Consider the following 18,898-nt stretch of genomic DNA (forward strand, 5'->3'; position numbering starts at 1 on the left):
TTTTGTCCCCTATATTTCCAGAACCAGGACCGGATCAGAGCCCAGAGCTGGTTGCACAGAATACAGGGGACCCCTACGTCGTTTGTCCCCCGTATTTTGGCAACCAGCGCTGGTTCTGACTAGCCCGGTGCTGGTTGTGCTTAAGTACAGGGGACCCCTACGTCGTTTGTCCCCTGTATTTAAGCACACCCAGCACTGGGTTACTAATGCCCGGGGCTGGTTGCTCTTTTTTGGGGGGGTGCACGCCATTTTTTTCTTTTTTTACACAGGTTTTTTTTTTTTTTTTTTACCACAGCAGCACAGACGGGTCTCACGGACCTGTCATTGCTCTGTGCCAATCACACAGATGCATGTAGCACGGATCTCCCGGGTTCGTGCTACATGCAAATGGGCACCATAACGCTGATTGGCTTCCTGTCTGCCACTGCAGTGCCACTCCTAGATGGGCCACGTGTTTGTGCCGCCCCCTTGTGTCGCTTAGCATAGTCATCCAGCTTCCTCGGTACAACCTTTTGGCCTAAAAACAATATTGTGAGGTGTGAGGTGTTCAGAATAGAGTGGAAATGAGTGGAAATTAATGTTATTGGGGTTATTAATAGCGTAGGAACAAAAAAAGGCCCATTTATGTGATTTTAGCGGGTTTTTTTTATTTTTTAAGAAAAAATCCAGATCCAAAACACAAAACCCAGAACCCAAAACACGGAAGGGTGGTTTTGGCAAAACCAATCCAGATCCAAAACACGAAGAAAGATCCAGATCCAAAACCAAAACACAAAACACGAAAAGTGTCCGGTGCACACCCCTAATATATACACACACACACATATATACTGTATATATATATGTGTGTGTATATATATATATATTAGGGGTGAGCGGGTTCGGATTTCTGAAATCCGAACCCCCCCGAGCCCCCCCGATCCGAGTCCGATCCGAGTCAGGCTCGACTTTTCCCGCCTGACTCGGATCTGACATCGAGGCAAAACGTCATCATCCCGCCTTCCGAGTCTCGCGGGTTTTGGATCCTATATAAGGTACCCGCGTCGGCGCCATTTTCTCACTCGGCTGTGGACAGTGAAGAGGGAGGGTGGGAGTTAGTGCTGTGTAGTGTAGTGTAGTGTAGTGCTGCTGTTGTCCACTACTTCAAAGTCCATAGGGGCTGGCTGTGTTGTGCTGTGCTGCTGTTGTTAATAGGGGCTGTGTCCACTACTTCAAAGTCCATAGGGGCTGGCTGGACTGTGTTGTGCAGTCAGTTCTCCATAGGGGCTGTGTCCACTCCAAAGTCCTGTGCAGTGTCCCAGTCATAAAGGGGTGCTGTAGTGTTGTCCAGGGGGTGCTCTGTCCATCAGGGGTGCTCCCCCCAAGTGCTAAAAAAATAATATATTTTCTGTGTTTGTGAATTGTGTGCGCAGTAGCCGCACGTGCATCAACAAAGTAGTGCCAAGCGTGCGCCTGTGTCATAAGTAAAGGGCCGGCTGGCTTGACCGTTAAAGGGTGCTGTAACCCCCGAAAGTACACTCCAGTCCAAACCAAAAAAAAATTATTTTCTGTGTTTGTGAATTGTGTGCGCAGTAGCCGCACGTGCATCAACAAAGTAGTGCCAAGCGTGCGCCTGTGTCATAAGTAAAGGGCCGGCTGGCTTGACCGTTAAGGGTGCTGTAACCCCCGAAAGTACACTCCAGTCCAAACCAAAAAAAAAATTATTTTCTGTGTTTGTGAATTGTGTGCGCAGTAGCCGCACGTGCATCAACAAAGTAGTGCCAAGCGTGCGCCTGTGTCATAAGTAAAGGGCCGGCTGGCTTGATCGTTAAGGGTGCTGTAACCCCCGAAAGTACACTCCAGTCCAAACCAAAAAAAAAATTATTTTCTGTGTTTGTGAATTGTGTGCGCAGTAGCCGCACGTGCATCAACAAAGTAGTGCCAAACGTGCGCCTGTGTCATAAGTAAAGGGCCGGCTGGCTTGACCGTTAAGGGTGCTGTAACCCCCGAAAGTACACTCCAGTCCAAACCCAAAAAAAAATTATTTTCTGTGTTTGTGAATTGTGTGCGCAGTAGCCGCACGTGCATCAACAAAGTAGTGCCAAGCGTGCGCCTGTGTCATAAGTAAAGGGCCGGCTGGCTTGACCGTTAAGGGTGCTGTAACCCCCGAAAGTACACTCCAGTCCAAACCAAAAAAAAAATTATTTTCTGTGTTTGTGAATTGTGTGCGCAGTAGCCGCACGTGCATCAACAAAGTAGTGCCAAGCGTGCGCCTGTGTCATAAGTAAAGGGCCGGCTGGCTTGACCGTTAAGGGTGCTGTAACCCCCGAAAGTACACTCCAGTCCAAACCTAAAAAAAAATTATTTTCTGTGTTTGTGAATTGTGTGCGCAGTAGCCGCACGTGCATCAACAAAGTAGTGCCAAGCGTGCGCCTGTGTCATAAGTAAAGGGCCAGCTGGCTTGACCGTTAAAGGGTGCTGTAACCCCCGAAAGTACACTCCAGTCCAAACCAAAAAAAAATTATTTTCTGTGTTTGTGAATTGTGTGCGCAGTAGCCGCACGTGCATCAACAAAGTAGTGCCAAGCGTGCGCCTGTGTCATAAGTAAAGGGCCGGCTGGCTTGACCGTTAAGGGTGCTGTAACCCCTGAAAGTACACTCCAGTCCAAACCTAAAAAAAAATTATTTTCTGTGTTTGTGAATTGTGTGCGCAGTAGCCGCACGTGCATCAACAAAGTAGTGCCAAGCGTGCGCCTGTGTCATAAGTAAAGGGCCGGCTGGCTTGACCGTTAAGGGTGCTGTAACCCCCGAAAGTACACTCCAGTCCAAACCAAAAAAAAAATTATTTTCTGTGTTTGTGAATTGTGTGCGCAGTAGCCGCACGTGCATCAACAAAGTAGTGCCAAGCGTGCGCCTGTGTCATAAGTAAAGGGCCGGCTGGCTTGACCGTTAAGGGTGCTGTAACCCCCGAAAGTACACTCCAGTCCAAACCAAAAAAAAAATTATTTTCTGTGTTTGTGAATTGTGTGCGCAGTAGCCGCACGTGCATCAACAAAGTAGTGCCAAACGTGCGCCTGTGTCATAAGTAAAGGGCCGGCTGGCTTGACCGTTAAGGGTGCTGTAACCCCCGAAAGTACACTCCAGTCCAAACCAAAAAAAAAATTATTTTCTGTGTTTGTGAATTGTGTGCGCAGTAGCCGCACGTGCATCAACAAAGTAGTGCCAAACGTGCGCCTGTGTCATAAGTAAAGGGCCGGCTGGCTTGACCGTTAAGGGTGCTGTAACCCCCGAAAGTACACTCCAGTCCAAACCAAAAAAAAAATTATTTTCTGTGTTTGTGAATTGTGTGCGCAGTAGCCGCACGTGCATCAACAAAGTAGTGCCAAGCGTGCGCCTGTGTCATAAGTAAAGGGCCGGCTGGCTTGACCGTTAAGGGTGCTGTAACCCCCGAAAGTACACTCCAGTCCAAACCAAAAAAAAAATTATTTTCTGTGTTTGTGAATTGTGTGCGCAGTAGCCGCACGTGCATCAACAAAGTAGTGCCAAGCGTGCGCCTGTGTCATAAGTAAAGGGCCGGCTGGCTTGACCGTTAAGGGTGCTGTAACCCCCGAAAGTACACTCCAGTCCAAACCTAAAAAAAAATTATTTTCTGTGTTTGTGAATTGTGTGCGCAGTAGCCGCACGTGCATCAACAAAGTAGTGCCAAGCGTGCGCCTGTGTCATAAGTAAAGGGCCGGCTGGCTTGACCGTTAAAGGGTGCTGTAACCTCCGAAAGTACACTCCAGTCCAAACCAAAAAAAAATATTTTCTGTGTTTGTGAATTGTGTGCGCAGTAGCCGCACGTGCATCAACAAAGTAGTGCCAAGCGTGCGCCTGTGTCATAAGTAAAGGGCCGGCTGGCTTGACCGTTAAGGGTGCTGTAACCCCCGAAAGTACACTCCAGTCCAAACCTAAAAAAAAATTATTTTCTGTGTTTGTGAATTGTGTGCGCAGTAGCCGCACGTGCATCAACAAAGTAGTGCCAAGAGTGCGCCTGTGTCATAAGTAAAGGGCCGGCTGGCTTGACCGTTAAAGGGTGCTGTAACCCCCGAAAGTACACTCCAGTCCAAACCAAAAAAAAATTATTTTCTGTGTTTGTGAATTGTGTGCGCAGTAGCCGCACGTGCATCAACAAAGTAGTGCCAAGCGTGCGCCTGTGTCATAAGTAAAGGGCCGGCTGGCTTGACCGTTAAAGGGTGCTGTAACCCCTGAAAGTACACTCCAGTCCAAACCAAAAAAAAATTATTTTCTGTGTTTGTGAATTGTGTGCGCAGTAGCCGCACGTGCATCAACAAAGTAGTGCCAAGCGTGCGCCTGTGTCATAAGTAAAGGGCCGGCTGGCTTGACCGTTAAGGGTGCTGTAACCCCCGAAAGTACACTCCAGTCCAAACCAAAAAAAAAATTATTTTCTGTGTTTGTGAATTGTGTGCGCAGTAGCCGCACGTGCATCAACAAAGTAGTGCCAAGCGTGCGCCTGTGTCATAAGTAAAGGGCCGGCTGGCTTGACCGTTAAGGGTGCTGTAACCCCCGAAAGTACACTCCAGTCCAAACCTAAAAAAAAATTATTTTCTGTGTTTGTGAATTGTGTGCGCAGTAGCCGCACGTGCATCAACAAAGTAGTGCCAAGCGTGCGCCTGTGTCATAAGTAAAGGGCCGGCTGGCTTGACCGTTAAAGGGTGCTGTAACCCCCGAAAGTACACTCCAGTCCAAACCAAAAAAAAATTATTTTCTGTGTTTGTGAATTGTGTGCGCAGTAGCCGCACGTGCATCAACAAAGTAGTGCCAAGCGTGCGCCTGTGTCATAAGTAAAGGGCCGGCTGGCTTGACCGTTAAAGGGTGCTGTAACCCCCAAAGTACACTCCAGTCCAAACCAAAAAAAAATTATTTTCTGTGTTTGTGAATTGTGTGCGCAGTAGCCGCACGTGCATCAACAAAGTAGTGCCAAGAGTGCGCCTGTGTCATAAGTAAAGGGCCGGCTGGCTTGACCGTTAAAGGGTGCTGTAACCCACAAAGTACACTCCAGTCCAAACCAAAAAAAAAATTATTTTCTGTGTTTAGCCGCACGTATATATCAAATCGATATAACATAAATGGAGGACCAAACTTTCTCCGATAAAAATAAAATAGAGAAAGATCAAGAACCACTTCCTCCTAGTGCTGAAGCTGCTGCCACTAGTCATGACATAGACGATAACATGCCATCAACGTCGTCTGCCAAGGCCGATGCCCAATGTCATAGTAGAGGGCACATACAATCCCAAATGGCAAAGTTCAGGAAAATGACCTTGAAAAAGACATTTAAATCAGCTGAAGAGAAACGTAAACTTGCCAATATGCCATTTACGACACGGAGTGGCAAGGAACGGCTAAGGTCGATCCCTAGTATGTTCATGACTAGTGGTTCAGCTTCACATGACGATGGAAGCACTCCTCCCACTAAAAAAATCAAAAGAGTTAAGCTGGCAAAAGCACAGCGAAGAACTGTGCTTTCTAAGAAGATATCACAAATCCCCAAGGAGAGTCCAAGTGTGGTGGTGGTTGCGATGCCTGACCTTCCCAGCACTGGACGGGAAGAGGTGGCTCTTTCCACCATTTGCACGCCCCCTGCAAGTGCTGAAAGGAGCACCCACAGTCCACTTGCTGATATGCAAATTGAAGATGTCACTGTTGAAGTACAACAGGATGAGGATACTGGTGTAGCTGGCGCTGAGGAGGAAGTTGGCGAGGAGGATTCTGATGGTGATGTGGTTTGTTTAAATCAGGCTCCGGGGGAGACAGTTGTTGTCCGTGGGATGAAAAAGCCCATCACGGTCATGCCTGGGCAGAAGACCAAACATTCCACCTCTTTGGTCTGGCAATATTTCTATCCAAATCCGGACAACAACTGTCTTGCCATATGTACCATATGTAAAGGTGAAATAAGTAGGGGTAGGGACGTCAACCACCTAGGAACATCCTCCCTTATACGGCACCTGCAGCGCGTTCATAAAAAGTTACTGTCAAGTTCAGAAACTTTGGCTCAGACCGTAAGCAGTCCAGGGACACCTAAATCCCGTTGTCCTGTTGTATCCAAGCGCCTGCAAACCACACCGTCAACTCCCTCCTCGTCAATTTCCTCCTTAGTCAGGATCGGAAGTAGTCCTGCAGGCCATATCACTGGCATGACTGACTCTCCTATCCGGGATTCCTCCGGAGGATCCTGCATTGCTACGCCTACTGCTGCCGCTGCTGCTGTTGCTGCTGCTGCTGGGAGTCGTTCATCATCCCAGAGAGGAAGTAGGAACACCACTACTTTTACTAAACAATTGACCCTCCAACAGTCCTTAGCGAGGAGGATGAAGTACGACAGCAGTCATCCTGAAGCAAAACGTATAACTGAGGCCTTGACTGCTATGTTGGTGTTAGACGTGCGTCCGGTATCCGCCATTAGTGCAGTGGGATTTAGACAATTGATGGAGGTAGTGTGTCCCCGGTTCCAAATCCCGTCTAGATTCCACTTCACTAGGCAGGCGATACCGAGACTGTACAGAAACGTCAGAAAAAGTGTCCTCAGTGTCCTGAAAAATGCCGTTGTACACAATGTCCACTTAACCACGGACATGTGGACAAGTGGAACAGGGCAGACTAAGGACTATATGACTGTGACAGCCCACTGGGTAGATGTATCACCTTACGCAGCAACAGCAGCAGCGTCACCAGTAGCAGCATCTCAGAAACGCCAGCTCGTTACAAGGCAGGCTACGCTGTGTATCACCGGTTTCAGTAAGAGGCACACCGCCGACAACCTCTTAGAGAAACTGAGGGAAATGATCGCCCAGTGGCTTACCCCACTTAGACTCTCCTGGGGATTTGTGATATCTGACAACGCCACCAATATTGTGCGGGCATTACATCTGGGCAAATTCCAGCACGTCCCATGTTTTGCTCACACAATAAACTTGGTGGTGCAGAATTTTCTGAAAAGCGACAGGGGCGTGCAGGAGACGCTTTGGGTGGCCCGAAAAATTTCTGGCCACTTTCGCCATTCAGCGACTGCGTGCCGAAGACTGGAGCGCCAGCAAACACTCTTGAACCTGCCCCGCCATCACCTGAAGCAAGAGGTTGTGACGCGGTGGAACTCAACCCTCTATATGCTTCAGAGGATGGAGGAGCAGCAAAAGGCCATACAAGCCTATACATCCACCTATGACATAGGCAAAGGAGGGGGTATGCACCTGACTCAAGCGCAGTGGAGAATGATTTCCGTGTTGTGCAAGGTTCTCCAGCCCTTCGAATTTGCCACACGTGAAGTCAGTTCAGACACTGCCAGCTTGAGTCAGGTCATTCCCCTCATCAGGCTTTTGCAGAAGCAGCTGGAGAAAGTGAAGGAGGAGCTAAGACGGAGCGATTCCGCTCGGCATGTGGGACTTGTGGATGAAGCCCTTCATTCGCTTTGCCAGGATTCCAGGGTGGTCAATCTGTTGAAATCAGACCACTACATTTTGGCCACCGTGCTCGATCCTAGGTTTAAAGCCTATGTGGTGTCTCTCTTTCCGGCCGACACAAGCCTGCAGAGGTGCAAAGACCTGCTGGTGAACACACTGTCAGCTGAAGCGGAACGTGACACGTCAACGGCTCCTTCTTCATTTTCTCCCGCAACTGGGGCTGCCAGGAAAAAACTTAGGTATCCTAAGCAACCCGCTGGCGGTGATGCAGGGCAGGCAGGACCAAGTTTGGACATCTGGTCCGGACTGAAGGACCTGGCAACAATTTCTGACATGTCTACTGTCACTGCATATGATACTGTCACCATTGACAGAATGGTGGAGGATTACATCGGTGACAGCATCCAAGTAGGCATGTCAGACAGTCCATACCTGTACTGGCAGGAAAAAGAGGCAATTTGGAGGCCCCTGTACAAACTGGCTCTATTTTACCTGAGTTGCCCCCCCTCCAGTGTGTACTCCGAAAGAGTGTTTAGTGCAGCCGGGAACCTTGTCAGCGAAAGGCGTAGGAGGTTGCTTCCACAGAATGTGGAGAAGATGATGTTCATCAAAATGAATTATCAGCTCTTCCAGGGAGACCAGCCTCCAGAAGGTACAGAGGGACCTGTGGTGGTGGATTCAAGTGGGGACGAGTTAATACTTTGTGAGGATGAGGATGTACACACTGAAGAGGGTGAGGAATCGGTGGATGAGGAGGATGAGGATGACATCTTGCCTCCGTAGAGCCAGTTTGTGCAGGGACACATTAATTGCCAGCTTGTTTTGTGGGGGCCCAAACGAACCAATCATTTCAGCCACAGTTGTGTGGCAGACCCTGGCGCTGAAATGATTGATTTGTTAAAGTGTGCATGTCCTGTTTATACAACATAAGGGTGGGTGGGAGGGCCCAAGGACAATTCCATCTTGCACCTCTTTTTTTCTTTGCATTATGTACAGTTTGGGGCCTAGTTTTTCTAACTGCCATCCTGTCTGCCACTGCAGTGTCACTCCTAGATGGGTCACGTGTTTGTGCCGCCCACTCGTGTCGCTTAGCATAGTCATCCAGCTACCTCGGTGCAACCTTTTGGACATAAAAACACTATTGTGAGGTGTGAGGTGTTCAGAATAGACTGGAAATGAGTGGAAATTAAGGTTATTGAGGTTAATAATAGCATAGGAGCAGAAAAACCTACAAATTCTGTGATTTTAGCTGTTTTTATGCTTTTTTTAAAAAAAATACAGATCCAAAACACAAAACCCAGAACCCAAAACACGGAAGGGTGGTTTTGGCAAAACCAATCCAGATCCAAAACACGAAGAAAGATCCAGATCCAAAACCAAAACGCAAAACACGAAAAGTGGGCGGTGCACACCCCTAATATATATATATACACACACACACACATATATACAGTATATATATACACAGGAAATGGATCATTCCCATAATTGAGATATATTCACACACACACATTATATATATATATATCCAATTGTTCGGCACTCAGGATGATGGGGTAAAGATAAGGTGCCCTCCTACGTGTAAACATACAGCAGATTCCTATAGCAAGGCATAACAGCCCCACACAGTTATGGAAATGAGGCGTGAGGCGGCACTCCTGGGGTTAATATCCAAAAGCTTGTATTCAAGTGTGCAAATACATCCATGTCTTTGATGTATTTGCACACTTAAATACAAGTATTTTGGATACTACTGTGTTTTCATTTTCCATTTTAATGTTTTAATGTCCGTAATGTTTAAAGCTTTAAAAAGTTGACTATAAGGAGGAAAAACAAAAAAATTATGTAAGGGCATGTGGGGCCTTAACGCATCTGTAGGCAGTGCTGCGCATGCGCTGGTTTTACAGATGTAACAGCGCATGCGCAGCACTGTTTCCAGACGCGATAAGGTAGTGTAGGCAGGGAAAAGTATCTATTTCCCGAAAAGCTGTCATCGCAAAAATGACAGCTTTTCGGAATAGATACTTATGGAGAGGTGGAATGATGAATTCCACCTATAATTAGCTAGAACTCCATGAGAGTTCTAAAGCTAATTATCTCCAGAGAATTTTTATGTTTAATGAATAGGCCCCTGAATCAGGAACTCACATATGCTATGGATTGTTTGAGGGAGGGGGCCCCAAACTAGTATCTTGCCTAGCGCCCCATGAGGTCTAAATCCGGGTCTGCCCCTGTCTACCTATGTGTCTGACTAGACTAACACCACTCACACCCATATTAGGTGGGGAGATGTATCAAAGCTTGGAGAGAGATAAAGTACCAACCCATCAGCTTCTAACTGTCATTTTTAAAATTCAGCCTTTAACATGACAGTTATGAGCTGATTGGTTGGTAGTTTATCTCTCTAAGCTTTGATACATGATTCCCATAATATCAACCAAACACTCCATAATATTACAGGCACACACAGGGACGGACTGGGCCCCCAGACCAGCCCTGGCAGGAATCCCTGTGCACAAGCTCGCGAAAAGAGGACGTGAACATGTCGGATGGGGGCACGGCCTTGCCGCACGGGATTGTGGTTTCACCACATGGGGGTGTGGCCTCACCGCACACCCCCATCTCTCAGTATCCCGGCCAAGCAGTGCGCTGGGAGGTGGAGCGCTCGGCCAGGTTTTCAGCCCGGACCGGCCCATTTGCCAGATGGCCAGACCCTGGGAACACCGCCCATATCACATTGATACAGACTGACCCTATCATCAGTGTTTCCATTGACACATTGAGGTGAAACATCAGTCTCTCACCATCAATGGCAAATCATTGGACACTGACTGCTTATCATTGATGTTCTATTCTGGTTGTCACTGTCTTTTCCAAGAGGCTGGCAAAACAGAGCGCAGCAGGAGCAGGAGCCAGGAAGTACAATATAGACTAATATTGGTACAATAACCATCGATTTTGGGGGTGGGCATCAACCTCTCACCATGGATGGTAAACCACCAGACATTGGACCTGATTCAGCAAAGAACGCAGTTGCTTTTACGCACGCAATCGGCCGATTGTTGCGTACTGTGCATGCGTATTAATCGCAGTGCGTGTATCGGCCGCTGTGCTCGGAACTGCGATCGCAGAGGCTACGCAGACCCATGGCAGAGTGACTGACAGGAAGTGCTGTTTGTGGGTGGTGACAGGGGGGTGGGCGGGCGAACGAATGCGTGCCAGTGCGTTGGGACGGCGTTGCATGGGCGTGCATAAATTATCCATTGCAATACCATACACGATGTTACTCAATGTTACCGATTGTTTTGCTATGCTGGCCAAGTATACGGATGTGAGTGAGGGGAAGTGGGCGTCCTTATGCAAACATTTACATATCGCCGCTGATATTAGCAACTGCGTTGCGTGCGTATAAGCAGAAAAGCGATCTGTAGTGAATCAGGCCCATTGACCTCAAAACTTTGATGTTTACAAAACATCGATGCCAATATCCCATCCTTATATCACGTATCAAACTTTCCAAAGAGAAGTTGCCCATAGCAGCCAGTTTCTAGCTATCATTTATCAAGTACATTCTAAAAAGTGATATCTAGAAGCTGTTTGGTTGCTATAGACAACTTCTCCCTCCACTTGTTCTCTTTAGAAGCTTTGATGCATCTTCTGCCATGTCTCTTATTGCCCCATCTCATGCTTTATTACTATTCTCTATACCATATGCTCATTGCACACTATCTGGATTGCCATCCTATTACTGCTCTCTCCTGTCTAATTGCCATCCACCCACTGTCCCCCCAGGCTGGTCAGAGTTTCCACTCTCCCATACATGCAAGATTAAACAATTATGGATGTATGACTGAGAATTGTACAAAGCACTTAACTCTACGATCCTCGTGCACACAAAAGACTCGATGCAGAGTAGGAAGCAAGTAACCCGTAATTGGGTACAAGGAGAAATATGTGGTATTCGTCTATGTGATCACATTTATGCGACCCCCCCCCCCCCCTCCTGCCCTGATCCATACATTTGGTTTCTTCATTATCAGTGGGCACTTGCATCAGTCCTGTCCCTGGCACAAGAGATCTGTTTGTTGAGTAAGGGGGAGTCTTGTTGGTTTAGTGTGTACGTTTGAGTAGATAGAGGGCGGGGCTTGTGTTCCGAGCAGACCCCCCCCCTCCTTCCTCCCGGTAGAGTGGACGAATCTCCTGCATCCCTCCCACTTCCTATTGAAGTGGCCAGTGCATAGAGAGGGGACAGGGCTAAAATTATGCAAATTGCACCGTTTTAGCTCCACCCCTAACCACTGACCCACGATTCGCTGCATTTTGCATGACGCAGTTGGGGCCTATTGAAGTGAAAGGCCCAAAAAGTGGATGTCACCATCTCCTCTCCGGGCTTCTCCCAGAGAGATGACTTTAAAAGTTGGTAAGTGTGGGTTACCTGCTATTGTGTTTTAAAATGTTGGGTGGTGGTACCTGCTGTGATTCGTGACTGTCAGGAGGGACTGTTGGGGTGACCTCGTTTGTGAGGCTGGATGCCAGATCTCTAGATATGCCAACAGCACCTCTGCAAGTGACACCTGACTTAAGAACAGCTATTATTATTATTATCATTTATTTATATGGCGCCACAAGTGTTCCGCAGCGCCTTACAAAGTACATAAACAAATAGGTTGACCAGTGACTTACAGTACTATACAATACAGGACAAGGACATGGGTAATATACATTGCTACATTAGCGACCATAACACCCAGATAAGCAACAAAGCAAAGTAACCAAGTGTTAGGTGCCCTAGTGGGGAGTAAGAATTAGATGAAAGTAGAGTAAGGAGAAGCACAAGAGGGTAGAGGGCCCTGCTCGTAAGAGCTTACATTCTAAAGTGGAGGGACAGACAAACAGGTGTGACACAAATGGGGTAGGCAGGGAGGAAGGAATATGTAGCAGCAAGTTAAGATGAGAGCTGGAAGGCTTTCATGAAGTAGTGGGTCTTGAGATCCCGTTTGAAAGATTGTAGAGAGGTGGAGAGTCTGATGGGAAGCGGGAGAGAGTTCCAAAGGTGGGGAGCAGCACGGGCAAAGTCTTGGAGGCGGGAGTGAGAGGAAGTAATCAAATGGCATGAGAGGCAGCGTGCATTTGTTGAACGAAGAGGGAGAACAGGAGAGTGAAGGGAGATGAGGTCAGAGATGTAAATTGGAGAGGAATGGGTGAGGGCTTTGTAAGCGATTGTGAGAACCTTGAATTGGGTTCTGAGAGGGAAGGGGAGCCAGTGGAGAGCTAGTAGGAGAGGGGAGGCAGATGCACAGCGTTTGGAGAGGAAGATGAGCCGAGCAGCAGCATTGAGGACAGACTGGAGAGGGGAGAGAAGGGAGTTGGGTTGGCCAGATAGGAGGAGGTTACAGTAGTCCAATCTGGAGATGACCAATGAGTGTATGAGGGTTTTAGTGGCATCCTGGGTGAGAAAGGGTCTAATCTTGGAGATATTTTTAAGATGAAAATGGCAGGACTGTGAGAGGTGCTGAATGTGTGGTTTGAATGAGAGGGAGGAGTCCAGGATAACTCCAAGACAGCGCACTTTGGGGCAAGAGGAGATAGTTGTGCCATAAATTGATAAAGAAAGAGTGGGAAATGTGGTTATGTGGGAGGGTGGGAAATTGATCACCTCTGTCTTGGACATATTAAGTTTAAGAAATCGCTGGGACATCCAGGAAGATATAGCAGAGAGACAGTTGGAGATACGAGTGAGGAGAGAGGGGGAGAGGTCAGGGGAGGAAAGGTAGATCTGAGTGTCATCAGCATAGAGATGATATTGGAGGTCAAAAGAGCTGATGAGTTCTACAAGGACGTATAGAGAATAGGAAAGGTCCAAGAACAGAACCTTGGGGAACTCCTACTGTAAGAGGCTGTGGGGGGGAAGAGGAGCCATGAGAGGAGACAGAGAAGGATCAGTCAGAGAGGTAGGAGGATAGCCAGGAGAGTGCAGTGTCACGTAGACCAAGGGAGTGAAGGATTTGCAGAAGGAGAGGGTGGTCCACAGTGTCAAAAGCAGCAGAGAGATCAAGGAGAATGAGAAGAGAGTAGTGGCCTTGGGATTTAGCAGCAAGGAGGTCATTGCTGACTTTTGTGAGGGCAGTTTCAGTGGAGTGGAGAGAACGGAAGACAGACTAAAAAGGGTCAAGGAGGGAGTGGGAGGAAAGAAAGGTGGTAAGGGGGGTGTAAACAACATGCTCAAGGAGCTTGGAGGCAAAAGGGAGGAGAGAGATGGGATGGTAGTTGGCGAGAATGTTAGGATAGTAAACAATCTTAAAAAGTACCATTAAATACTATTAAATACAATCTTAAAAAATACTATTTTATACTATTAAACGGCAGAGTATTTATAATTGTGTGTGCACAATCTTTGCAATCTTTTTATAAGCCGTATATTTCAAATATATTAAACAAATTTAATTGAAACCTAGCACTCTAGCTGTTCCTACTATATATACTGCCAGGGCTGGTGCTAGGTTTTGCAGCGCCCGCTGCCACCCTGTGCTGCCGCCCCTCCCCTGCTCCCTCCCCCTGAACGTATATCACTTATGCCAGTGCCGGATGAGGGGGTGGGATTGCAAACACAATGACAATGGCGTTCCAGGCGACGGACCTGCTTGCCCCAAAGGGTGTGGAAACCTGACGTGGGACAGAAGGGTACAACACCTTTAACCCTACGCGTTTCGTCCCTTGAATGGGACTTCCTCAGGGGTACAATCAGAAAAAAGATTTTGCACCTTTAAGAAAAAGAGACTTTTAGCTTTTCACCGCTGAATAATACTTTTAGGACCTGATGTCTTAAGCTGTATGCAAGCAATTGGAGTTGCCCCAAAAGAAACATCCAATTAAAGCCTTGCTAGTAAGAATAAACGTATTTCACAGACAGTCACTGCTCTCTGATAGATGTAATCTACCTATGAGCTCACGCCCTTTGGGGTGATTGGTGGTGTACATCTACCTCACCAAGACGTTGGTTATTTGACACAACGGTATTCTGATGTTGAAATTTGTTTTTTATTAAAAATAATTTAGAAACAAAGATAAATTCTTGTATCAGTTTCTAATACTTAGGCCTATAGGCCTTTCTTCTTGGGTGACATTTGGTGTGAGGGTATATTTCAGGACATTCCCTCCCATCGTAACAGTTCCTCCACATCTCATGAAGAAAAGTCAAATTAATCATTTTCCTGGACTGCTTTGATTCTCCCCAAATTGGAACAAACACATTTATTTCTTATAAAGCTATGGACTGTTCTAACATTTTATTTTAACCAATCGTTTTTCATTGTTGATTAGCGCCCACGGGTTCTTTATTGTGTGTATATATATATATATATATATATATATATATATAGAATGTGTGTGTATGTGGTAATAACTGTGGTGCAGACACTAATATAACAGCTATACTGATATTGACAGCAATTAAAATATTTTTTTTAAAAACAGTGCATTAAAACAACATAATGCACAATTTCACCAACTTTTAACTAAATAATGGCGGGCTGTTGTGGTGTGAGTTACCGTTGCTACGGCATAGATTTCTGTGAATAAAAGAAAAGTCAGAAGTGTCCAATGATGCCCCAGAAACTCTACAAATACACCATTAACAAGCTCTAGATTAAAAACAAACAAACATGAGTAGTACAAAATCATCTTTCCTCCCCTATGAAACCCAGAAAATGTCCAGTCAAGCTCATCTTTACCGAGTGCTGCCACCTTGTTACTATATTATTGGCCTGGCTGGTAAAAGTGGAAGATGTATAACACTGAATGGGAGGCTGGTACTGTACCCCCACCAAGCAGCGTGGATGTGACAGGCTAATGTATAAAACACTCTTCCATATCTATGAGCAATGCTGGATCGTGGAGTATATGCTTTCCTCCCACCTGAGTGACTTCTGGGCCATGTCCCCTGGAGCTTCTCACAGTCTCTTTCTCTTACAGAAGGGAAGATTTATGCACTTGGAGGAATGGGCACAGACACCTCCCCTCAGGCCTTGGTCAGAGTCTACGAACCTACGAGAGATAACTGGCTGCAGCTCCCCTCAATGCCCACCCCTCGTTACGGCGCCTCCACCTTCCTGCGAGGGAACAGGCTCTATGTCTTAGGTAAGTTGGGACACTTTGGTTTCTGTAATAAGGATGTTTAATTATGTTCAAGCCTTGTTTTATGTAGTGTTACTAGTATAATATTATTTACACGTGTCAATGGTTGTTCCCAGAGTAGCAATATCAATTTCCATGTCTTCTTAGTTTAATTACGTTTACCCTGAATTACTCTTGGTTACAATATAGATCAGCTCTATATTGTTTAAGTAAAAAAAAAGTAAAGTAAAAAAAAAAACTTCAGCCCGCTCCCCTCTGCCTGGCCGTACTGTCCACTGCAGACCGTGGCGGAAGGTTGGGGTCCGCTGCTGCAGCCTTTGACAGGTGGCCAGGGAGGGGGGAGGGAGGGCGATATCAGAGATATCTGCTGCGATCCCCCATTTTCACTGGCAAAAGCAGCCCCAATAGGTTTCTTTGCCAAATTTATCAAACCTCGGTAGCTAGTGCCTTCAGATTTGGTTAGCCTATGGGCTCCTGTCTTCAGTGTGTTAATGAATACTAAAAAAACGGTAATTATGGAAAATGTCCTTATAACCGTTATTTTAGTGTTGATGAATAGGCCTCTGAGTCTTTGTAGTCTTTTTGAAAACTTAATTTCCTGACATTTAATTTTTTTTTTTAACCGCGAGCATTACAAAAGAAATCAGTATGACGATCATTAAGCAACAGCGACTTATTAATACAAATGATAAAAAACAGGATATCAAGGTTTTTCTTCTCCGTTCTTTTTGCTATCACAGCTTTTGTGAGCTCAGCCCGGTGTATAATTATGTATACATCAAAGTAATGTCCTGAATTGCTGGAGAGATACAGCAGAGCACGGGTATAGCTCTAGTCAGGTATCAATGGCTCTAATGACTTTAGAGAGTTAAACTGCAGCACTGACAGCTGTGATCTATGGCCCTCATTCAGAGCCGTACGCTCTGAGCAGAGCGCACGCTCTGCATGAGGGCCGGGCTCCTTTTTCATGGAGCGTCCTCCTGGACGCTCGTATAGCTGTGGGTCACCACCCACAGGCTATACGAGCGTGCATTTTGATGGCCGCGATGGTCGTGACCATCGCGACCATCGAAATTGCGAGCCGGAGCCTGCGGTTGAGGTTTTCAACCGCAAGCTCCGGAGTGATTTTGGCTCTATCAGAGCCAAAATCACTCCCACTGACATCACTAGTGATGTCAGTGGGCCGGCTTCTGACGGGAGGCGTTCCCGTGGGAACGCCCCCGTCAGGGAGGCACGCCCCCGGCACGCCCACCAAAGGGGGCGTGCTGTCAATCAACATTGACAGCACGCCCCCTTTGATCGGACACAACGAGCGAAGGAAAGTCCTTCGCTCGTCGTGTCTGGCGCATGCGCACGACGGAGCTCCCTCCGTCGTGCGCATGCTCAGTGCAGACCATCGACCCACTTGCGAGCGTACAGCCGCTCGCGAGTGGGTCTGAATCAGGCCCTATATATGTAGCTGAGATGCATCACTACACTCTCTCATAAGCTCATACACAAGGCTACATGCATTCCCGATCTAATTGCATTCTTCTTCCCATTTCTCCTTCGTCTTTTTACCATGTGAAGGCCGATTTCACCCCCCTAGTCCCGTAGAGGATTCAGGGCCGTGCCGCAAAGCTCCATCCAATTAAAGTGTAAAAGGTTCAAGTCAAAACGAAACGGTCTCCTAGGTAAACGTGATAAATTGTCAGCATCAGTGACCTGAAGATTTTCTTTAGGGAAAAGAGGCTGAGAAACAGCTGAGAGTGAGGCCTCATCCATGTTTATGGGATAAGGGGAAGAGAAGATTTTATCTTTCTGAGAGCTTAGAGGAGGAAAGAGAGAGAGAAGGGGGAGGAACATGACTTTGTTGTCTTATAAAGAACTGTTGGAGGAGACTCAGAGCTATATTATGTATTTGTGCCTGTTTGTGTTTACTTATGTATAAGTAATACCACTTTTACACCTAAATTGCGGGTCTGACCCGGAGTTGCATTCACAGTAACGCTCAGTACCGGCCTTGCCATTACGCCAGGTACGCGGCCGAGTAAGCCGCCACACTGAGGAGGCGTCGTTAGTTACGTAACAGGCTAGGGATGGCCATCAACACCATTGATGGTTGTCTGTGGATGGTAGATGGTTTTTCAATCGATGGTGGAGCATCAGATGGTTTCTTGCCATCGATGGTAGCCGTGGGCCCGATTCCCCCCCCCCCTCTTACAGTGCTGCACTGAGTGTAACGAGGAGCTGGGGGCTGAGCCTGTCATGTCAGCTTATGAGCGAGGCGGGTCATTGGCATCCCGGCACACTGTATGTTCCTGACACACATACAGTGTGCCAGGATGCCTATGCATGACCATGGCCGCAGAGAGCGGTGCTGGGACCAGGTACTGTAAGGGGGCGTAGCCTAACCATGGTGGGCCACACCCCCTAAGGAAAAAAGGTATAGCAAAAAAGTAATTATAGCTCTGCAAAGTGGCACCACACGCCACACAGGGGGCACTATGGGCATCTCATCCAGCGGCAGATCCAGAGGGGTAGCGATCATTGGGATCGCTCTCCCTCCTCCCATCAGGTACAGGCAGGGGAGACTGCAGCAGCAGCCTCACTGTACTCACTGCAGCCCAGCACACAGCAGTGTTTGCTGGGCGCTGCTGCCGCTGACAGGAATAAGAGGGGGGGGGGGGAGCAATGAACCCTCCAGCAAGCCTGGGCCCAGGTAATCAGTACCTGCTTTCCCCCTCCTCGGCGCCCCTGTGCATGACGGGCCCAGCACTCAGTCAGCAGCCCTGCACCACTCACCGTCTCTAACACACATACAGTGTGCCCGGATGCCAATGCATGACGAGCCCAGCACTCAGTCAGCAGCCCTGCACCACCCCGGCTCTTACACATACAGTGTGCCCGGATGCCAATGCATGACATGCTCAGCTGTCAGTCAGCAGCCCTGCCCTGTAAGAGCCGGGGGGTGGTGCAGGGCTGCTGACTGACTGCTGGGTCTGTCATGCACCGGCATCTGGGCATACTGTGTAGGAGCCAGGGTGCCCGGATGCCGGTGCATGACAGGCCCAGCAGTCAGTCAGCAGCCCTGCACCTCCCCGGCTCTTACACACATACAGTGTGCCCGGATGCCAATGCATGACATGCTATTCTGTCAGTCAGCAGCCCTGCACCACCCCCCAGCTCTTACACACATACAGTGTGCCCAGATGCCAACTGAGACTCCTCCCTAGGCCCCACCCCCGAGTCAGAAATTGCTCAGCTACCCTCTGCAGGAATTATGTTACAGAATTAGTCATACACCTCATTGGGAAATAATAATTACAACACATATACTGTATG

The 18,898-nt window shown here is 47.6% G+C and overlaps 1 protein-coding gene across 1 annotated transcript in view; it reads left to right on the forward strand.

Moving 5' to 3' along the window:
• The window catches only part of KLHDC8B (kelch domain containing 8B), a 214,186-nt gene that overhangs the window by 118,590 nt on the left and 76,698 nt on the right, over positions 1 to 18,898 (forward strand). The window contains exon 3 of the mRNA XM_088473234.1: positions 15,413 to 15,577. Coding sequence (XP_088329360.1) covers positions 15,413 to 15,577 — 165 coding nt within the window. The remainder of the gene's footprint in view (positions 1 to 15,412; positions 15,578 to 18,898) is intronic.

The sequence above is a fragment of the Taudactylus pleione genome, unplaced genomic scaffold (genome assembly GCF_031769625.1).
Source record: "Taudactylus pleione unplaced genomic scaffold, aTauple2 ptg000133l, whole genome shotgun sequence".
Taxonomy (NCBI): Eukaryota; Metazoa; Chordata; class Amphibia; order Anura; family Myobatrachidae; genus Taudactylus; species Taudactylus pleione.